Below are 23,827 nucleotides of genomic sequence, written 5' to 3'. Positions count from 1 at the left end.
ATAATAATCAGTATCAAATGAACATCTCTCCTATAATAGTAAAGGTTCCCATAGCAATGAAATGTATTTTGTTCAGATGCCAGACCCGCCAATGATTCATCAGCCGACTTGCTTGAAAAATAGTATCACAAAAATGGACAGAAAGCAGAATAACATCCGATCTTGTTTCTGGATTGAGTGTAAAAGGGGTATATGAAGTTCCTTTTGTTCCTCAGCATATATATTTGATATATATATATATATATGTATAACATATCCATATCCTTTTTTTTTTCTTTTTTTTAGAAGTTACCATATCAATGTGTCCGTATTGTGTTGTATAGCCTTCATTTAAAACATGATAGCAAATGATTCTACTCACCATCGTCAACAGCTTGCCGAATCCAGCTCATTGATGGGAACTTTTATTAATTAATTTTATGCTTCACAAAACGATATATATATTCTCAAATGGAACCAAAGCGATTCACACACATATAGCACCAATAAAAAGTTAATGGCACATCCCAAACGTCAAGTAAAGAATTGAAGAAAGTGGAAGTCAATAAAAATTGAGTGCTCATTCAGGTGACAAGAAAGGAACCAAAAATGCAAAAGGGTTATTGCCCAAAATTGAGCAAAGATAACAAATAAAACCCAAGCCCACTTGCAAACCATCAAAATCAATAATTAATGACAATGGAAAATTCTTTCAGAAATTTACAAGAGAGAGCATTATTGGAAATATGCAGAAACCAAGTCCGCAGAGCCACAACCACAACAAATTTTGTTGTCAAAAAAGTAAATGTACAATAAACAACAAACAATTAATGCATAAAAATACCAAGCAGAACGATAAAAACTATCTCACCAGAAATTAATTAAAGAAATAGTATACCACTATAGTAGAAGGAATTGGTGATCGATAAGAGTACCCTTAAGCCGTGTGATTTGGGACTCAACTGAACAGGATTCACCAAAGACCATGAAAGTGCTTCATCATTACAATGTGGTTTCTGTCCTGTTTAACCTGAGATGGCAACAAGTGCCCACAAGTTAAGCAACTACAGATCACACTAAATGAAATTTTTTCAACAATAAGAATTTGGAAAAAGTAAGGCTCATGGGATCGTGATATAAGAATAAAACAAAAAAGCAGCCCAAGTAACAATCTAAAAAATAAGTTATCCAAAATACAAGTTCTATACTTATGTTTCAATGACAATTATCAAAACCACATGAAATCTAATAACTAAATTTCTAAAGTAATCTAGAAAGGGAGAGGGATGTGATTTCCCTGAAATTGTTTCACCTCATCTTTAATCCATGGCAAAAGTGATAGTGAACTGCTGAGTCCTGGAGTTAGGTTAGGAATCAGGATGCATAAGGCTCCTGGGTCATTCTTTAGAGAAGGAAAGCATGTGATAGAAAAGAGAAGGATCACATTGTTGTAAGATTATAGTGAACCTTGCATAATTTTTTATTTTTTGTTGTAAATCATTATCCGTTCCACTATATTTCTACATATTTTTAGAATGAGTGGTATTGTTGTAACAGGTTGCCACAACTGAGAAAAGCTAACGGATCATCACCTCCCCCCAATTAACCCCATGTTTTTTCTTTTAAATAGGTAAATAGTTCAAGACGTGTGCTTAAATAGCATTTAAAACCTTTTTTTTTTTTTTTTGATAAATAAATAGCATTTAAAACATTTGAATTTTAAAAATTCAACAATTTATAATTTTTATTGTCAGAATATTCAAAATATAATGCAAACCAAAAATCGAATAAATATCAAATTTGAATTAGATCAAAAATTCTTCATATTGTAGGATCATTTTGAAAAAATATCTGCCAAGGATGTCAACTAAAGCTGCATAACCATTTAAGAACAAGGAGAAATCCATCTCATAGATTGAATTTAAAATAGATCATCTAATTGTACTAATGTAGAGAAAACATGGCAGTAATCCAAATGCAAATGGATTTTTTCTTTCCCAATGTTTTCTCGTCTTAAAAGAACATACTCTTCTAAGATAAAGAAAGGGGCCTAAAATAGAAAACAATGCAAAGTAAGTTCACCTCTCTTGGCTTTGTAAATCACGACACCAATAAGAGGGCTTAGTGTTGTCATTTACACAATATTGAAATGTAAAGGGGGTTTTGGTTTTTTAATTTCATCATTTTAATAAGGACTTGTTAGCTAAACAAGGTTGGTGTTTGCTCAATGAAAAGTAGAGTTATGTTCTCAAGTACTTCATGCAAGTACTGTCACCAAAGGGATTTCCATGAATCTTCAAATAAGAGAATCATACAAACCCTTGAGTAAAACTCACCCTTGAAAACCAACTTATAATGAAAGGGTGCCCAAGAAACTTATATTCACAAGGTCAAGACTCATTTATTCATTTATTCAGAAGTGGGATCATAACATTCCACCACACTTAGCAGCCAATGTCCACGGCAGTCCCACTCTATCAACATTGAGCCAGTTCACTTCCAGTGGGTTCAATTGTAACAGCTGTTTTTGGGTGACCGCTCGAGCGGTCATTTGGTCGCTCGAGCGAAAATTTGTAACTCCCAATATCTCGCAGGTTTACAGGCGAGACCGCTTGAGCAAAGTAATGGTCGCTAGAATGTAGAATATGAGTTCCCAGTATTTTCACTGTAGCTCTGCAAAACTTATGAGACCTTGCATTTATCGCTCGAACGATAGAAAGTTCGCTCGAGCGGTCTCTTTGTATTTTGGTACTTCGCTCAAGCGAAAGAAAGTTCACTCGAGTGGTCTTGTTCGAGCCAGTAGTCTTAAATTTTGATCTAAACACTTTTTGACTTCACTTTTTCACTCTCCTTCTCTCTCTAAACCCTATTTTCAAAAACCCTAACTCCTAAACACTAGATCTCATCTATTTTTAGTAAGAATCCATTCTTGCTTCTTCATCAAAGTTGTTCATCTCATCAAGAGCTACATTTTGGACCGATTGAATCTTGGTATCGTAGAGATTCATCATTGGGTCTTCATTCCTTCTTCCACAACTTTTGAGATAGGAATATCTTTATCTTTATTTATTTATATTTTGATCTAAATAAGTGTAATCATGTGATGAATACCACTATTGAGATAAATGAGATATATATATATATATATATGTGGGTTTTGTGCAAAAAGGGTATTTTTGGGGGAAATTGGTGATAAATTATGCCTTCAACTATGAGGTTGGCTAAGAAGCACGGGTGCGGGTACGAGTACGGTACGGGTGCGGGTACGGGTACGGGTACGCTGATACGGCAAAATCCCAAAAAAGTAGGGTACGGGTACGGCTGCGATAAGCCGATATTTTTTTATTATTTTTTTATTTTTTATAATTATGGTTAAAAGATCCAAGCATAAAAAATAATATTTTTGATTATTAACTAAACTGTTTTATAAGCATAAACTGTGGTGAAAAGCTTATACATCTAATTTAACTAAACTGCTTATTACATCCTATAAGCATAAACTGTTTTCAGGAATAACTAATTTTTTTGATTATTAGCATTTTCATCTCAAATTTTTTATTATTAATAACTAATAATAATATTTATGATTATTACCATTTATGATTATTAGCATTTTCATCTCTAATATTTATTATTAATATTTATTAGCATTTTCAATATTAATAACTAAAGAAGAAACAAGAAAAAAATAATAATAATAATAAATAAAGATGAAGTAATTTTTTATTATTAATAACTAATAATAATATTTATGATTATTACCATTTATGATTATTAGCATTTTCATCTCTAATATTTATTATTAATATTTATTAGCATTTTCAGTATTAATAACTAAAGACCAAACAAGAAAAAAAATAAAAATAAAAATAAATAAATATGAAGAGATATACCTCTGATGTCGTGGGTCGAAGTCGAGTCGAAGAGGAGGGTGATCTGATCTCTGCGTCGAAGTCGAAGTCGAAGCTGAGGGTCGAAGTCGATATCTGGGTCGAAGTCGAAGTCGAAGTTAAAGACGAGGGTCGAATCTCTGGGTCGAAGTCGAAGACAAGGGTGAGTGAGGGTCGAAGTCGATATCTGTATCGAAGTCGCAGACGAGGGTGAGGGTTGAAGATGAGGGTGAGGGTCGAAGTCGATCTCTGTTTCGAAGTCGCAGAAGAGGGTGATGGAGATGGTCGAAGTCGCCTCTTTCTCTTTGCTTCGATGAGATTAGGGCATTCGTATACGGTATACACATTTTTTCTTTTTCTTTTTTAAAATTTTTCTTAATATTGCTCCGGTACCCCTCAATTTTTCAGAAAATTTGATTTCTGCCCCCGCCGTACCCAAAACGCACCAAAGGCGTACCCATTCCGTACCCGAGCCGTACCCATGCCGTACCCAACTGAGACAGAAGTACCCGACTACTTTTTGCCGTACCCGGTACGCGTGCAGCCGTACCGGTACGCGTACCCGCACCGGTAAGTACCCGGTGCGTATACGGCACTATTTTTGGAGTACCCGTGCTTCATAGGAGGTTGGGAATAAAAATAATTGAATCAAGGAAAATAAACATTAATATGGAAAATCCCTAAATTTTCATATAAACCCTAAGGGGATTGTTCATGAATTTGATGTAGTGGATAATTGATAAGTAGAATTGGAGAATCCTTGTGATTGTTAGTGTTGCATGAGAATCTACATGTTATGGAATGTGTTTGAGGTGCCCACTTGCCCGGTTCATGTGAGGACGACGAATGTGGGGTTGTGATTGAGGTGCCCACTTACCCAGTTCACATGAGGGCGGCGAATGTGGGGATGTTGTGAGGCATTCACTAGCCGAGTCGTGTGGGGACAACAAAAGTGAAAGGGTGTAAGGTGTCCACATGCCATCCGTGTGAGGACGGAAAAAGTGTGGAGGTTGATTGAAAAAAGAGTTTTATAAAATGAAGTTTATTTTGTAAAGCTTAAACAAAATACAAATGAACTCTTGGACTTAATATAGGTCATACATATTTACATCAAATATATATATATTTGGTTAAAGCTATTCTCTACTGGGTAAAATTGCTCATTCCTATTTTCACTAGCATTTCAGGAAATGAAGAGCCTCAAACTTGTTCATGAATAAGAAGATAAAGGCATTTCTTTTGTTTTGTTGAAGAAGTCTAATCTTTTGTGAACTTGACATTGTATCTAAATTATGAAAACTTTTATTTTATTATGAACTCCTTTGATTTTGGATTAATGTCTCAATGTAGTTAGTAAATTAGAAGAATTATGTAACTGTTTTGTAATTTCTCTAACTCACTGAACAGGGTTATGTATTATTGTAATTGTTTTGTAAACAAAAATTTGCAGTTCAATGAGAAAGAGAACATTTGTATGGAACTGTGTTGTGTATATGTGTAGAAAATATTCATGTTACTAGTTATGTAATGATATTTGGTGGGGTGTTACAATTTGGTATCAAAGCGAACCGGGTTGAATACTTGGAGTTTGTGGAAGTGACTTTGTCGCATTGGGTTGTCGTGCTAGGATGTGAAGTTGATAGCCTTATTTGATTATGTGTTTATGTGAATAGGTGTGTATGGGGTCAATCCTCTAGGAACTGACTTGTGTTCACCCCTTTGGAAAGACATTTGATCAATGCTTTTTCCACTAGGGAATCCTTGAACGTCGTGAAATGAGTTGATATCCTGGGAGAGGGATCCGTATGTGTTTTGTTTGCTTATGTGCTTATTTGTTGAGAATGAGATTAAGACTTAAAGAGAAAGTGATGACCTAGAGTACGAAATGTGAGTTAATCTTGTCCACATCTGCTCTTATATAGAATGTCTGGACGTGGTAGGGGTCATGGCAGGCCTTGTCAAGGTAGTCGGGATATCCCGGCTCAAGCCGAGATCCCTCCTCAAGAAGAGAGAGTGAGTCAAAACAATGTGGCCGTCCACCGACCCAAGATGCTATGGGAGTGCTGGCTCGAGAGATGGCCGGAGCCCTTAGGTAGTCAATGGATATTCTTAGAGTTGAATAAGCTGCAAGAATAATTGAAGGAGAGACTAGAGTTTCATTCCTGAAGAAGGAATTTTCCCCCTCAAATTGTGCTGAATTTCTAGGGGGTGCTAAACCATTATAGGCGAATGAATGGCTTGAGAAAATCACTAAGTCTTTCGAGATCTTAGATATTCGGGATGGTGAACTTCAGGTGGCATTTGCTAGTTATCAATTGAAAAGGGATGCCGGCTAATGGTGGAAATATGTCAAAGGTCGAATTGAACATACTTGGGAGGCATTTTCTTATGCCTTTCAGGAGAAGTACCTCACTTACACTGCAAGGGAATGTTTGTGAAGAGAGTTGAAGGAACTAGAACAATCTGATTCCACAGTGGCGGAGTTTAAGGCTACTTTTACGAGTCTATCTCATTTTGCATCCGGCTTAGTGGCGATTGAAAAGCGTAGATGTCTAGAGTTTGAGAAAAGCCTAAGGCCAGAAATTTTGATGAAATTGATGGAAAATATGATCTGGGATTACAATAGATTGGAGTCCACGGCACATGTTGAAATTACGCTTGAAGGGGAGGAAAAGAAGCGGCGGCTTAAGAGACAAGGGTTTACCGAATCTCGAGGGGGTTCTATGGCATCCAAAAAGTCAGAGAGTTTTACATCTTCTCATCTACCGCCGTTACAGGCCGCATCATCAAATCATATGCCGGGAAAGAGTACAAATAGTACAGGACAAAATGGAATCACTTATTATTGGTGTGGTGAGTGGGGACACAAGTCCGTTACCTGTCCACGGAGTGGTAATCAACCACGGCAACCTCTACTCGTTCTCAAAACTTGGCCTTAGGGGGAGGTCAAACGCCCATTTGTTATCAATGTGGCCAGCCGGGTCATATGAAGAATTTTGTCCCCAACTTACCTGTCCACGGAGTGGTAATCAACCACGGCAACCTCTACTCGTTCTCAAAACTTGGCCTTAGGGGGAGGTCAAACGCCCATTTGTTATCAATGTGGCCAGCCGGGTCATATGAAGAATTTTGTCCCCAACTTACCGGAACAACTAGTGCTTCAGGGTTTTAGGCAGGACAAGGCCAAAGATAGACACAGCAACCGATTCATTTGGGGCAGACTGCTAGAGCTGTACATAGGGCTACCTCTGCACAGTCGATGCAACATGCCTATCATCAGAGGGGTGAGCAAAGTGAACAGAGGCCCCAAGGGAGAGTCTATGCGGTTACTGCATCCGAGCAGTCGACTGGACCGATGGTGATGCGAGGTACATATCTTATATATAATACATGGGCCAATGTGTTAATAGACATGGGGGCATCTCACTCATTTATAACATCTGCATTCGCATCCATGTTGGGGTTAAAGGTTGAACCATTAGAATCTTCTCTTGCGGTAGAATCACCGATTGGGGTCCGTGGGTGTGTGATAGAGGTCACTGATCGCCGACTTCCTTTTAGTTTGGTATTGTTAGAGATGACTAGGTTTTGATGTCATTCTCGGTATGGACTAGTTGTCCTCATATCGCGCTGTGATAGATTGTTATCGTGGGAGGGTTACTATATGTACAGTCAGCGGTGACTGTTTCTATTTTCTAGGGGATAGGTCTGATAAACTTTTACCGCCATTATATGACTCACGTAGTCGAAGTAAATTCTTCTCTCTTTTTGCAACCTTGGTGAATGACAGAGATGGTGTAGTGCAAAGGGTATTTCCTAGAGTGATTTGTGAGTATTTAGATGTTTTTCTTGAGAACCTTACCAAGCTACCACCACATTGTGAGGTCGAGTTTTCTATAGACCTAGTGTTGGACACAGCACCTATTTCCATGTCACCCTATCGATTCGCTCCAGCAAAGTTGCTTGTTTTGAAGGAATAGTTACAAGAGTTGTTAGATAAGGGTTTTATATGTCCTAGTACTTCGCCATGGGGAGTACCGGCCCTCTTTGCGAAGAAAAAAGATGGTTCCTTGCGGCTATGTATCGATTATCGTAAGCTGAATAGAGTCACAGTCAAGAATAAGTACCCATTGCCTAGAATAGATAATCTTTTTGACCAACTCAAAGGCTCTCAATGTTTTTCAAAGATAGATCTAAGATTGGGCTATTATCAATTACATGTGAAGAAAGAGGATATTCCGAAGACAGCCTTTCGTACTCGTTATGACCATTACGAATTTCTTGTAATGCCGTTTGGTCTAACCAATGCCCCTGCCACCTTTATGGACTTGATGAATCGGGTTTTCTGAGAATATCTTAACAAATTTGTGGTCATTTTTGTGGACGATATTCTTATATATTCGCCCTCCAACGATGAACCTGAGGTGCACCTTCTCATTGTGTTGCAATTACTTAGGGAGCACAGGTTATGTGCTAAGTATGAAAAATGTGAATTCTGGCTCTCCAAGGGGAAATTCTTGAGTCACGTCGTTTCTAAGGATGGGGTTGCCCTGGATTCTTCAAAGATTGAGGCGGTACAGAATTGGGAGCGATTTAGGAACGCATTTGAAATTCGTAGTTTCTTGGGTCTTGCCGGTTACTATAAACGATTTGTGAAAGACTTCTCCGCATTGGCTTCTCCGTTGACCATGCTAACAAGAAAGGGGGTAAAGTTTGTTTGGAATGAACAATGTGAGAAATCCTTCTTAGAGCTAAAAACTAGGTTAACTACAGCACCGGTCTTGGTCATTCCAAAAAGAGGTTTGGGTTACACTGTGTACCATGATGGCTCTAGAGAAGGCTTGGGATGTGTTTTGATGCAAGGGGGTAGTGGCCTATGGCTCGCATCAACTGAAGACCCACTAGAGGAATTATCCAACTCGTGATTTAGAATTAGACTTGAGTTATTTTTTCCTTGAAATTGTGGAGACATTATTTATATGGCTAGAAATTTGAGGTGTTCTCAGATCATAGGAGCCTTAAATACTTATTTTCCCAAAAGGATTTGAACGTCAAAGAAGATGGATGGAATTTTTGGAGGATTACGACTTCGAATTACACTACCATCTCGGAAAACCTAATGTGGTGGCTGATGCCTTATGTAGAAAATCAGTGGGTACTTAGAGAATGGGAAATGTTAGGTGATTTGGGTGAATTTAATTTGTATCTTAGTGAATCTCCCGAGCATGCCACTTTGTTTTCTGTCCTTGCACAATCGACACTTGTTACTCAAGTTATGGAGGCTGAGACAATTAAGAAGAAGAATGCACAAGGGAATGAGGAAAGGGGTTGAGGATAGATTTTGATTCTATGTCCGGTATCTAGACCGTCTTTTGTGCCTAAGTCATGTAGGGAAGAAGTACTTCGAACATTTCACCACTCCCGTCTTGCAGTACATCTAAGGGGTACAAAAATGTACCATGATCTTAGCCGACAATCTTGGCGGAGGGGCATGAAGCGGGATGTGGCGTCATTCGTGTCCAAATGTCTAACTTGTCAACAAGTTAGGGCAAAACATCAACGGCCAGCCGGGTTATTGCAACCCTTGCCCATACTCGAATGGAAGTGGGAGCATATTACTATGGATTTTGTTTTCGGCCTCCCTAGAACACAAAGGGGTAATGACGCAGTTTGGGTGGTAGTGGATCGATTAACCAAGTCAGCTCATTTTCTTGCCATGTATATGGGGGACTCGATTGATTATTTGGCAGAACTTTATTTCAAAGAGATTATTCAGCTTCATGGAGTTCCTGTGAGTATTGTCTCGAATCGAGACCCTCGTTTTACCGCACGTTTGTGGCAAAGCCTACAGGCCGTTATGGGCACACAGTTAACGTTAGCACTACGTACCACAAACCGATGGACAATCCGAATGCACTATCCAAATCTTAGAAGATATGTTAAGAGCTTGTGTGCTAGATTTTAAGAGTTCTTGGGAGAGACACCTACCTTTAGCGGAATTCACCTACAATAATAGTTACCGAGCTAGTATTGGGATGGCTCCTTTTGAAACTTTGTATGGGCGACCATGTAGGTCACCGGTGTGTTGGATCGAGGTGGGAGATTCACCTATGCTTGGACCAGAATTAGTTTGCGAGACCACAGAGAAGATAGCTCTCATTCAAAAACGGTTAGTTACGACCTAGAGTCAACAAAAGAGCTATGCATACCGAAGAAGAAGACCTCTATCTTTTGATGTAGGCAATCACGTATTCTTGAAGATATCACCTAGAAAAGGTTTAATGAGATTTGGGCAAAGCGGTAAGTTGTCACCAAGGCTCATTGGCCCCTTTGATATTATAGAACGGGTAGGAGAAGTAGCTTATCACCTTGCATTGCCCCCGTAATTATCCGGAGTGCACGATGTGTTTCATGTTTCCATACTTCGCAAGTATGAACCTGATCCTTCCCATGTTTTAGACTGGACAAATTTGGAGGTAAACGAGAATGCTTCTTATGAAGAGAGACCGACGAAAATTTTGGACACTCAGGAACAAGTTTTGAGAGGCAAAGTTATTCCTTTAGTGAAAGTATTATGACACCACCACAGAATGAAAGAGGCCACTTGGGAGCGGAAGTTTGTGAGAAATACCCCGATTTATTCATTGACAGGTGAATATGTTGTTTGTAAATTTTAAATTATTGGGTGAGAGATTATAAAGGGATGTGAATGAAAGAACTCTAAATTTCTATGTATGTGATAGAAATTAGCCTTGATTTTTCCTTGACTTAAGACGTAGTGATGGTTGAGATTATTGTTTTGGTGATATCCATCTTCCGGGGAATTGTTAGAATTGTTTTGGCAGGAACGGTGCAAATTTCGGGGATGAAATTCTTTGAGGAGGGTAGGTTGTAACAGCTGTTTTTGGATGACCACTGGAGCGGTCTTTTGGTCGCTCGAGCAGAGATTTGTAACTCCCAGTATCTCACAAGTTTGCAGGCAAGACTACTCGAGCGAAGTACTGGTCACTCGAGCGTATAATACGAGCACCCAGTATCTTCACTGTAGCTCTACAAAACTTTTGAGACCTTGCGTTTACCGCTCGAGCGATGGAAAGTTCGCTCGAGCGGTCTCTTTGTATTTTGGTACTTCGCTCGAGCGAAGGAAAGTTTGCTCGAACAGTCTGTTCGGGACAACAGTCTTAAATTTTGATCTAAACACTTTTTGACTTCACTTTTTCACTCGCCTTTTCTCTCTAAACCCTATTTTCAAAAACCCTAACTCCTAAACACTAGATCTCATCTATTTTTAGCAAGAATCCATCATTGCTTCTTCATCAAAGTTGTTCATCTCATCAAGAGCTACATTTTGGACTGATTGGATCTTAGTACCGTAGAGATTCATCTTTGGATCTTCATTCCTTCTTCCACAACCTTTGAGGTAGGAATATCTTTAGCCTTATATATTTATTTTTTGATCTAAATAAGTGTGAATCATGTGATGAATAAAAATAATTGAATCAAGGAAAACAAACATTAATATAGAAAAATTCCAAATTTTCATATAAACCCTAAGGGGATTGTTCATGAATTTGATGTAGTAGATAATTGATAAGTAGAATTGGAGAATCCTTGTGATTGTTAGTGTTGCATGAGAATGTACATGTTACGGAATGTGTTTGAGGTGCCCACTTGCCCGGTTCATGTGAGGAGAACGAATGTGGGGATGTGATTGAGGTGCCCACTAACCCGGTCTGCGTAAGGGCGGCAAATGTGGGGATGTTGTGAGGCGTCCACTAGTTGGGTCGTGTGGGGACAACAAAAGTGGAAGGGTGTGAGGCGTCCACATGCCATTCGTGTGAGGACGGAAAAAGTGTGAAGGTTGATCGAAAAGAGAGTTTTATAAAATAAAGTTCATTTTGTAAAGCTTAAACAAAATACAAATGAACTCTTGGACTTAATATAGGGCATGCATATTTATCTCAAATATTTATATATTTGGTTAAAGCTATTCTCTACTGGGTAAAATTGCTCATTCCTATTTTCACTAACATTTCAAGAAATGAAGAGCCCCAAACTCGTTCAAGAATAAGAAGATAAAGGCATTTCTTTTGTTTTGTTGAAGAAGTCTAATCTTTTGTGAACTTGACATTGTATCTAAATTATGAAAACTTTTATTTTATTATGAACTCATTTGATTTTGGATTAATGTCTCAATGTGGTTAGTAAATTAGAAGAATTATGTAATTGTTTTGTAATTTCTCTAACTCACTGAACAGGATTATGTATTATTGTAATTGTTTTGTAAATGAGAAAGAGAACATTTGTATGGAACTGTGTTGTGTATATGTGTAGAAAATATTCATGTTACTAGTTATGTAAATGATGTTTGGTGGGGTGTTACATCACTCACCTATTAGCTTTCAACAACTCAAAATAGATATCTTAATCCAGCCTAGAAGTCGCCTCCTACGTGGCTCAACCAGCAAAGCCGCACCCATCCAATCTCATACTCGTATAAGTGCATCTGATCCCATATTCGACATGGTGGTTGACTCTAATACCAAATGGTATGAACACCTTGGGTAGAATATAACTATTTTTTTTTTTTTTTTTTGATAAATGACCTTGGGTAGAATATAACTAATCATTGAAAAGGTGCTTAAGAGGCTTATATTCACAAGGTCAAACCTCTTTTGTTGGCTATGTCTTTGGGTAGTAGAAGCATATCCGTGTGGTGCTGGTGCTACGAGGGGGAAAGGGAAATAGTTGCAGAGAAGGACTATGGTTACAAGTTTGTGATGCTCAAAAGATTCTAGTTCGACAGGATAATGAGATTCATGGCATCAATAAAGCTATAATCTGACAACTCACAATGAATGCATCAGTGGTACAAGATTTGCTTAATCAAGAATGGAATTATTTTTCCACTCGGACTATGTATCTACCAGAGGTTTTCCAGATTGGAGGTAATTTCATTCATCTTTAGATGGGGAATTAAAGGTTAATCTTACCATTTAATGAAAGCCCATTTTCAAAAATACAATCTGGCTAAGCATCTATGAAACATGGGTACTTCAAAAAAATAGTCGTAAAAGTAATCGTACCCATTGACGAACACGGAAGCTTGCTTTTTCTCCTCTGTGCGTTGAGAGTGGTATTTGGTTAAGAACGGAGTAGCTATCTATGTTCTATAATATAGATGACCGATCTGACTTAGAGGGCTGACTTTTGAGGATGGGTATGCTTATTTCAGCCTTTTTATGTCTTACAAGCTTCTCATACAGATTCTAACTTCTTGTATTGACCTCTTCTTTGATCTAATAAATGATGTTTTCTTATTAACAACAAATGGAAAATAATTTAAAATGCACAGATGTCAGCACACAACTTTGGTTGCAATATATCAGAACAATGAAGCACAACTACACTACTAGATCATAAAAGCAAAATAGCACATTCAGGACTCAGTCACTCAAAACAACACAACTGCAGGCCATAAGATTGTTGCAAAGACAGAAGAAAAATCAAGGTTCAATATGATGAAAATTCATCACAATTTATGAGACAAGGTTTATATGCACAAAAGCAATCCTAGTCACTGACCATCTCCCTAGAAGATATCTTAAAAAACCACATGGATGCCATAATACAAAATATTGCTAAAATTGCTCAAAAAATATTATAAATATACATACCAGGAACAGTTTGTCAAAAAGTACCCTTCACTATCATTACCGGGCATTGTGCATGGTTTGAGCAATAGTTGCTTACACTTCCCAGAAACATCCTGTTCAGAGACAAGAAATAACAGGTTTACAAACACATCACTCACATGTTTGCCTAGATTATTCGGACACCTCTAAAATCTGCATTTCAAACTAGTGGATTTACATTAGGCCACTCAACTTTCGAATAAACTGCAATATTGTAGATATTATTTTGTCTACAACCAACTGGGGCTAGCCCAGTTGGCCAAAATCCCTACACCTCACTTGGAGATCAAAGGTTCAAGTGCCCCCAAACCCATGCTAGTATGCTATGACCTCCGATGTATCAAAAAAAAATTATATTGTCAAATAAAAAATGAGGTAATTGAAAGAAAATTTGGCCCCACTAAATACGTTCATGCTCCCAATAGGACTTCCACCCCATTGGTTATTGGGGTAGGTATAGTCTTAACACTTCTTGTGCTCTCCATGATTGGTCTCTATGTTTTTAACGTTTTCCCATCTATTCGATCTCTCTCTTTTCTCTCGCATGCTCATCAATTAGGAGATGATCTCTTTTCTTACTCTATTTCTCTCTAACTCATGGTTCACAGGTTCACATATACCATTTAAAAATTATAGAAAAGCTTAAGAAATAATTATAACGCACGAGAACTCTCTTCACTAAAGATTTTGGAAGAAAGAACGATAAATCTCAACAAATGAGAAAAACATTTTTAAAGCATCTCAAATGAAGCTGTCATGCATATTTTCAACTCTTTTTCTTTTTCCCGCCCGCCCGGGGGGGCGGAGGGGTGCGGCGCGGATAGGATTTACGTCTACCCAAGGCATTTGTTGTGTAGATCCACATAGAAGGTTAGAAAAAAGAAATGATGAAATTCATCCAATGACAATTTATTTTTCCTTTTAAAAATATGAAAAAAATTCCGAGGTAATTTCTTAAAAAAATTTAAATTTTATCAATATGTTAGTAAACTTCATTTTTAACTTCGATCGTCAATCAGGAAAAAAAATTTGCTAGAGTATATATAAATTTTGCCCCCTCTATACACAAATCTTGAATCGGCCTCTTATTTCAGCTCACCTCTGCTGGTGTGATCGGCTAAAATAATGAAGCACATATATAATTGGAAACTCTTCACATTCCAAAAAAAGAAAAAAAAAATCTCACAACATTAGAAAACAATGAGAAAGGAAGGAAACAAGGGAAAAAAAAAAGAAGAAAGGAAGGGGTAGAAAATAGCTTAGTTGCAGGAATCGTGCAACCTGGTGACGATTCGGAGTCAGAATCGCGATTCCGCGCTTCCTAGAAAGAAACGTGTAGGAATCGCGTTTCTGTGGAGACAGAAACGCGATCCAGTCCAAGATGGGATCGCAAGGGGGAGAGAGAGAGAGAGAGAGAGAGAGAGAGAAACCTGAACTCGCTGCTACCTTCTCCTTCGACATCGCCTGGACCCTCGAGATCGACCTTCAACATCGCCTGGACCTTCGATCTGCTCCTGACCTTTGATCTGTTCTCGCAATCTGCTCGCGATCGATCTTCTCCACATCGCCTTCGCCATCGCCATCGCCATCGCCATCGCCTTCTCCACATCGCCTTCACCATCGCCATCGCGATCGATCTCGCCTTCGAGCAGCTCGCCTCCTTCTGCTTCTTCTTCTTCTTCTTCTCTCTCTCTCTCTCTCTCTCTCTCTCTCTCTTCGATCTGTGCTGCTGCCGTTTCTAACATATAATAAATATAATAAATAATATAATTTGTTATATAATAATATAATAAATCTAATTAAATCAAATATAATAAAAAAAATCTAATAAGATTTATAAAATAAATTATTATTTTACTATTTTTTATTACTTTACTGTTTTTTAACATATTTTATTATTTTACTATTTTTTATTTATAATATATATCAATTAAAAATTAAAAAATATATATATAAACAAATTAAAAATATTATCTATAAAAATAATATCTAAGATAAAAATAATAAATATATTTAAAAATAATTATTTAACTCACCTTTATATAATAAATATATTTTAGAAATAACTATTAAAAATATATATATATTACCGCTTCCCGAGGCGCTCCCAACCTAAGAAACTTCTATCCGCTCCCGCTCCCACCCCCGCTCCCGCTTCGTGCAACTAAGGAAAATAGCATAGATCATGTCATGCTACCAGAAGTAGAGAGGCAATTCTAGTAATTGAAGAAGAAATGGTTGTAGATGACAAAAATCCAAGCATCCTATGTGGCATTTGTGAAGCGAAGTCCCACATTACCTAAGTACAAAAGTAATGTAAAGTATATCAGCGTGAAAGTGCCCTTCACCTTAACAACTACCTTTTGGGGTTGAGTTCTATGCAAAACTAAGTAACATGGCATTCGAGTTGGACTACCCACGGATAGATAGGGTTGTGTCCCTAGCCTGCACACAATAGGTGCTACCAAGTGAGCATGTTGCACGAGAGGAAGGGTGTTGAAAGAAGTTGTTAAAATCTACCTACTCCACTAAACCTTCACCCACTTAAACCTACTCTACTAAACCTAACCCACTACACCACTACCACCTCACCTACTCCACTAAACCTAACCCACTACACCACTACCACCTCCACTTCACCTACTCCTTACCTACTACACACTCACCCTCTTCTATATATAGGAATCATGAATCATTGTAATGTATATCAACATTACATCAATCAATAATACAATTCTCTTTATACTTTGAATTTCAACATTTCTCTTTATACATTGAATTTCAACATGGTATCAGAGCTATAGGTTAAGCTCTTGGTGCTCTTCGCCTTCTGGCGGGCGGCAACCTTGCCTTAACCGCCCGCCAGACCTCAACCAATTGAAACCTCTTCTCTACTCCTCTCTGGTCCAACTTGTCGCCTCTCTTTCCTCTTCGTTTTTTCAAATTCTTTCCCACCCTGCAAAACTACCCAGATTACTCTGAAACAGAGAGACTTTTCAGGGATAATCACTTCTGGGTTTCGCAATGCAGACTAGAACAGTACAAGTAGGGAACGTTTCAGATCTAGCCAGTGAAAGAGAGATTCATGAGTTTTTCTCATTTTCTGGGGATATTGAACACATTGAGATCCGCAGAGATACAGGGCAATCAAAGACTGCATTTGTTACATTCAAAGATCCAAAAGCCCTTGAAATTGCGTTGCTGTTATCGGGAGCAACAATCGTGGACCAAATTGTTAGTATAATTGCTGCTGAGAACTATGTTCCAAAAGATGATGTTAGGGAAGTAAGGATGGCAGACACTGTTGTGAGCCTGACTCCGAAAAATCTTTCACCAAGTTCTGAGAAAAAATCTAGTTCTCCTAGCAACGGAAGAGTGTATGTAAGTAAAGCTCAAGTTGTTGTTTCCAGTATGCTAGCAAAAGGTTCAGCCATCAGCCAAGATGCCATGAACAAGGCTAGAGCATTTGATGAGAAACACCGGTTGTCTGCCAGTACATCCACCAAAGTCATCTCCTTTGATAGGAGAGTTGGTCTTACGGAGAAATTAACGGTTGGAATTTCAGTTGTGAATGAGAAAATGAAGTCAGTGGATCCAAAGCTTCAGGTGTCAGATAAGACAACAGCAGCATTGATGGCGGCAGAAAGGAAACTTAATGACACGGGATCGGCTATCAAATCAAGTAGGTATGTGACTGCAGGATCAGCTTGGTTGAATGGTGCTTTCAGTAAAGTGGCAAAGGCTGGGCAGGTTGCGGGTACAAAAACAAGAGAAGTGGAATTTGGCTGTATCAAATTTGAGTGCAAAGGATCCTCCAATTGCTGTATAAACACGACATCCCTCTCTCTCCATCTTGTACCCCACACTCTCTCTCTCCTCCGTTTGATTTCACAATCCATTATTTTTATTTATTTTCTCCAAACCACTTTCCTTATTTCACCCATCTTTCATTTTGATTTCAAATATATTTTTATTATTTCTTCTTTATTTTTCTTTCACATTATTTTTAATCTTTTTCAAATTCCATTCATACCATATAGCTTTGCACACCAAACCATCCTTTATTCATCTCAGGGATCAACCCCGATCACAATTTTACACACACACACACACACAAAAAAAAAAAAAAAAAAAAAAAAAAAAAAAAAAAAACAACCAACAACAACAACAAACCACCACACAACACCAAAAGCTTTGTTTTCTTTTCTGCAGTCGGCCACCCACCGACCTCACTTCTTCGCCTATTCCGCCGGTCTTTTCTTCTTGCCTCCGTCCTGGGCGGCCCTTGACGGTGTTGCCTCCGTGTTTCCCACTCCACTGGGCACGATCACTCCCCCCCGCTCCTCCACTACAGCATATGGCGGACCTCCAAATCGGAACATAACGGTGGCCTTCCGCTTCAGCTCCTTATTTTCCGCCTTTAGCATACTTATCTCTGCTCGCGCATCCTTATACATGCGCTGGAGCAGAGCCAGTTGGCCGTTTAAATGCTGCACCTCATTTGTCCTACTCTGCAGCCGGTGCGACAAGTTTGTGACTGCCGTCATCGTCTCCACAAAGGACTTCAAAGTATACTGATTGGCCTCAATATCAGTTTGCACCGCCATTTTTTGCTCCACCGACTGCATCGGAAAGTTCAACGGAGCAAACACAGAGGTGTTTGGTTGAGGTTCACTGGCCACCGCACCAGTTCTCTCTCTTGTTGACTCATTGAGGTCGGGAAAGAGAGTGAGTAGACCACGGGATGAAGAGGCCATATTCTGGGTAGCTGAACGGGAAGAAGAGGCCATGCTTTTTGGGTTGCTGAGTGTTTCCGAGAAGGGTTGGATACAGAGTATTTACAGATTGTTTCAGAATAACAAGTTCAGAGGTTTCAGTCTGGTTTGGTTTCCTCTGCCTCCGCATTGGTTTATATTGACACAGACGACGCGGCCGACATGCCGCTCTGTCGCTCACGTGCCTCGCCGCGTCTCCGGCTCACCTTTTGATGGCTCGACGCTTTCTGTCGGGCACGACTTTTGATGAAGTGGGTGCGCCTTTTGAGGGCGTAACTTTTGATGGCACGCCTTTTGAAAGATTGGGCACACCTTTTGAGGGTGCGACTCCTTTATGGGTCCGACAAGACTCTGTAAACTGTCCCGACATTAATTCCGGTTAGCTCCTTCATGGGTCCGACAAGACTCAGTAAACTGTCCCGACATTGATTCCGGTTAGCTCCTTCATGGGTCCGAGAAGACTCTGTAAACTGTCCCGACATTGATTCCGGTTAGTTTCTACAAGGGTCCAGCAAGACTCCGTAAACTGTCACAACATTGTCTGCTACAACGGTCCGACATGACCCCATAAACTGTCTTCTACATCGGTCTGACACCGCCATCCAGTGTCCTCTACACCGTTATGACACCACCATACAGTGTCCTCTACAACGTTATGACACCCCCATACAGTGTCCTCTACAACGTTATGACACCACCATCCAGTGTCTTCACCAATGGTCTGACACGACCATACAGTGTCTCCTATCCTCTTTTATTTTTATGTATTTTCTTGTTTTGTTACTCTCTCCAAACTCAAGTTGGTTAGTTCCTATCCCCCTTGAGTTTGCGGGAGGCTGTTAAAATCTACCTACTCCACTAAACCTTCACCCACTTAAACCTACTCTACTAAACCTAACTCACTACACCACTACCACCTCACCTACTCCACTAAACCTAACCCACTACACCACTACCACCTCCACTTCACCTACTCCTTACCTACTACACACTCACCCTCTTCTATATATAGGAATCATGAATCATTGTAATGTATATCAACATTACATCAATCAATAATACAATTCTCTTTATACTTTGAATTTCAACATTTCTCTTTATACATTGAATTTCAACAGAAGTCCCACATTTCCTAGGTATAAAAGTAATGTGCAATATATAAGCGTGGAGGCAGAAAGTTTTGAGATTGAGTTTTTCCCAAGATTGTATACCACCGGCATTATCATCTTACCATGTGGCACGCATTAGCTAGCCTACATTGCAGATGGAGATACCATCTGAAACTATTTTCCCTCATTTTATCTTCAATTGGAACCATCATAGGCCAATCATTCCATTAAATATACTGTTGTCAATCACTTTAGTCGAAATGCTCTCCTTCGTATTAGCCAACGTTGTCAACTCCACGTAATCATAACAACCCAAGGGTTCAATTTTTCAATCACTATAAAACATAAAGTTCTTACTATTTCTTAATCTAATTTATGCAACATGAAATGTATAAAAATTTGGAAGAACCTTATTTAATGAAAACTGAATCCTAATACCATCAATTGTAGTCTTTTTTCCAATTTTCTTCAGTGGGTTCATTCATGTCAAAAAATGTTATCTAAAATAACATGGAATAGTCATATCCTTGCAAGATGACCACACATGCACCTAAACTAAAATAATTGACCTTTCAAAGTATGATTCATACCTTTTAATGGGACCAAAAGATCGAGAACCCATGACAAGCAGATCAGCATGGAATTCCTCAACAGCTTCACATACCTTCTCCTTTGGATCCCCAACAACTATATGGGTTTTGGCATTTTTTACCTACAAAACAAGTAGAGAAACCAAAATCTCAAATGAGTCCATGACAATGTTTTGCATGATGATGACATTAAGGTCTCATTTGTCAATTATATATTTTAGCCAAAAAGTCATTATAAGTTGTCACATCACTCTCTCTATTTTTTTGCACATCTTTTTGTAAAAAGCTAAAAAGTTACTAAAATAGCATGTTCCCAAACGAGGCCTAAGCAACAATTTAGCTCCTTTGCAGTGAGGTAGGTGTACAAAGTCCATTGAATTCCATACTCTAATTTTGACATGTCAGCAGTGGCGAAGACAGCCGAATTCACTGGATTCATCTCAATGTAAAGGAGCCAGATTGACAATATGACTTAGCAATGGCCCACATCAAAGTCATTCATCAAATGTATACAAAGAAACCATACATATATATATATATATATACCGGTGGTTGTGCACACACAATGTGTGTTATGAAATCGATAGCCCAAGTAGCTCAGAGATCTTTTAGGCTATGTTCGGTTCATGGATTTAGGTAGGGATTTAAAAAGGGAAAAGTGTGTGAAATGTAGGTTAAATGTAGTTATATTTCACTCACATTTCACCTGCTTTTTTCCCTTTCTCTTTTCAAAACCCTACCCAAATCCATGAAACAGACACAACGTTAGAACGGAAGAAAAAAAATTGAAGAACTTTTGTATGGCGTAACTGTTCTCTGGGCATTTTCAAAAATAAAGAAATGTGTTACGAAGCTTCACCGAATTGATTGTAAGCTTTTCAAACAATTTTTTAATTCAATCCTCATAAGTTAAATTGCCCAAAAGTTTAAATTTATACATTTGCATCCACCACTAATCTATATTATCTACACCTACTTGGTGTAGATATATGAATTTCAAGGGGTTAGCCTAGTGGACACAACTTGAGACCTAAGGGTGTGCTCCCTTCAGGTCTCAAATTCAATACTCACCAACCTCAATAAGTTCTTGGGGTGTTTGCTCTGACTTTAAATGAAGTCCACGCAAGTAAACGGTGGGATTGATTCCCTAAGATTAGTCCAGTTGAGTGTAAGGTGATCCAAACACCCAGTTATCAAAAAAAAGATACATATATTTTAACTTCCGAATACGCCCACTAGAGCAGTAACATAAAAGTAAGAGCAGTTACGTCATAGATTCAATTTTCTTTAGTTTAAAAATAAATAAATAAATAATCTCTCAACTGCCTTGATTGTAAATTTCATATCACACACATGATCTTTTCAATTGCACAAATTAGTTTATTTACCGTTCTAGTATATCTAGTATATACAGTTGGTGTTTATATAATTTTGACTTAAAACCAAGATCATGGATTTGGCAAAGAAGATCCTTACTACTGGAGCAACAAATACATGTGTGCATTTCTCTTTGTCATTATTCCTCTACTACTACATTTTTTTGAATTGCACACAGGACCGCTAGTGTGTATATATCTATTCTAATATATATTGACACATATTTATATAAAAATGAAGAGGAGAAGGTTTATCATTATTCTTATACTATTACCTTCTTTTGAATTGCACATGCATATATATATATAGAGAGAGAGAGAGAGAAAGAAAGCCCTAACGTTCTTATCGGAGCAAATCTGCAAAGCATGTTTCATAATCGCATCTGAAATTTTTCTCTGATGAGCCTCAATTGCAGCAGTGAAAGCAGGCACCTCCAAATCACCTATATTTTTTCGGTTTCAATTCAATCAAGAAATGAAATTTGTCAGTAAAATCATTAATCAAAAAACACAAGGAAGAAGAGAGGATCTTGATTTGATGATAATAGAAAGAATTTGAAAGAGAAACTGAATGGAAGAGAATGAAGAAAGAGAGTTAAGTTAACTGGGACCGCCAAAGGGGATGGCACCGGGATTGAGGCCGGCGGCGATGGAGGGCGGAGATTGAACGTGGAATATGACAAGGTGGCCGCCGGAGGAGTCAGGAGAAGGAGAACAGAGCTTCAGATTGTCGAGAGCCCATCGGAGAGCGTTCATGCTCTCTTCGCTGCCATCCACGGACACGATTACGGACCCAAGGCGTTTTGACTCTACAGCCATGTCACTACTCTCACTCCCTCTCTCTCTCTCTCTCGTTTATCTGCTCTGTGTGCGTAGAACAACTGTCTATATATATTAAAATGCTGTGTGCGTAGAACGACTGTCTATATATTAATATTAAAATGGTTTGGGGTTGGGGGCATTACCCTAAATAAGTTAAAATAGTAAATCAATTCCTAAAAAGCCTAGTTTTTAAAAAATTTCTAAAATAAGCTAACTCGCGGTTCACAATCGCGATTCAACATATTCCGCCTGTTTCGCTTGAAAGTTGGAAAATCTTAAATTCGTGGTTACAAAAAGCGATTTTGATTAATAAATCACGGTTACAAAACGCGATTTTAATTAATTTTTTTTTTCTTTTGAACTCGCTGTTACAAATCACGATTTCATCCAAAAAAAAATTTATTTTGAATTCGCTGTTTGTAACCACGCTTTTAGGAAAAAAAAAATTTGTGAACTCGTGGTTTGTAACCACGAGTTTAGAACTGCCAAGTATCACATCACTCACACTCAATATATATGTATATATATATTTTTTAATATATATTTATAATTTAATATATATATATATATATAAATTTTATTTCATAAAATTGAAACTAATATAAAATAATTATTTATTTATTTTAATTCTTAATTTTTTTTTTTAATTTTACTGTTCAGGGATAAAATTTATTTTTTTTTATTTTTGGGTTTAAGGTTTAACTCTTAAAATTTATTTATTTTTATTTTAGGGTTTAGGAATTATAAAAAAAATAAATTTTAAGAATTAAATTCTAAATTCTAAACCCTAAATTCTAAACTCTAAAATAAAAATAAATAAATTTTAAGAATTAAACCCTAAACCTTAAAATAAAAAATAAATAAATTTTATCCCTATACACTAAGGTAGCGTTGGTAATATTTACGTTTTTGGTTTATGTTTACAAAAATTTTATAAACTGGTTTCTGTTTATTTTTAGAAAAACATAAATTACAAACGTATTTGGTTTGAACAAAATGTTTAAAAAAAATTTAAAACATAAACTAAAAATATGTTTGTTCAAATCTAAAATATTTATATTTATACTTATTATTTATGACAGTGGGATCACACATATTATAATTGAAAAAAATTAATTAAAAAAATAATTATACTTATTGAAAAATAATTTAAAAAATTAATTAAAAAAATTAAAAAAAAAATAATTAAAAAAATTTATATGTGTGATCCCACTGTCATAAATTATGTGTGATCCCACTGTCATAAATTTTTTTAATTTTTTTAATTAATTTTTTTAAAATTTTTTAATTAATTTTTTTAATTACTTTTTTAATTAATTATACTTTTTTAAGGTTTAATTTTTTTTTTCAATTAGAATTTAGGGTTTAGAATTTAGAATTTAATTCTTAAAATTTATTTTTTTTATAAATCCTAAACCCTAAAATAAAAATAAATAAATTTTAAGAATTAAACCTTAAACCCAAAAATCAAAAAAAATAAATTTTATCCCTGAACAGTAAAATTAAAAAAAAAATAAGAATTAAAATAAAAAAATAATTATTTTATATGAGTTTCAATTTTATGAAATAAAATTTATATATATATATATAT

The 23,827-nt window shown here is 37.3% G+C and overlaps 2 protein-coding genes across 2 annotated transcripts in view; one reads left to right on the top strand and one right to left on the bottom strand.

Moving 5' to 3' along the window:
* Positions 1-646: 646 nt before the first annotated feature.
* Positions 647-22,409, bottom strand: LOC114280348 (Adenine nucleotide alpha hydrolases-like superfamily protein). Its single transcript, XM_082874197.1, has 5 exons — positions 22,020-22,409; positions 21,754-21,857; positions 20,039-20,160; positions 13,547-13,638; positions 647-1,009 (listed from the first exon to the last, which is right to left on the bottom strand). The coding sequence occupies exons 1-4, from the start codon at positions 22,231-22,233 to the stop codon at positions 13,560-13,562; spliced, it is 519 nt and encodes a 172-aa protein (XP_082730323.1). The 5' UTR covers positions 22,234-22,409; the 3' UTR covers positions 647-1,009; positions 13,547-13,559.
* LOC114291138 (uncharacterized) overlaps positions 16,118-23,827 on the top strand; it is a 79,809-nt gene continuing 72,099 nt past the window's right edge. The window contains exon 1 of the mRNA XM_082874196.1: positions 16,118-17,816. Within this exon, the coding sequence (XP_082730322.1) occupies positions 16,589-17,816 (1,228 nt within the window). The 5' untranslated portion in view covers positions 16,118-16,588. The remainder of the gene's footprint in view (positions 17,817-23,827) is intronic.

Source organism: Camellia sinensis, chromosome 6 (assembly GCF_055761805.1).
Source record: "Camellia sinensis isolate YWXY chromosome 6, ASM5576180v1, whole genome shotgun sequence".
Taxonomy (NCBI): domain Eukaryota; kingdom Viridiplantae; phylum Streptophyta; class Magnoliopsida; order Ericales; family Theaceae; genus Camellia; species Camellia sinensis.
Note: the sequence above shows the minus strand (reverse complement) of the source record. Positions and strands in the feature narration are given on the sequence as shown.

Coding starts and splice junctions, on each gene's coding strand:
- LOC114280348 (XM_082874197.1), bottom strand. CDS start 22,233: ATGGCTGTAGAGTCAAAACGCCTTGGGTCCGTAATCGTGTCCGTGGAT. Junction 20,161..21,753: donor AGATTTGCTCCGATAAGAAC/GTTAGGGCTTTC, acceptor CTTGTTTTGTAG/GTAAAAAATGCCAAAACCCA. Junction 13,639..20,038: donor TCTTTTGGTCCCATTAAAAG/GTATGAATCATA, acceptor GTCTCTGAACAG/GATGTTTCTGGGAAGTGTAA.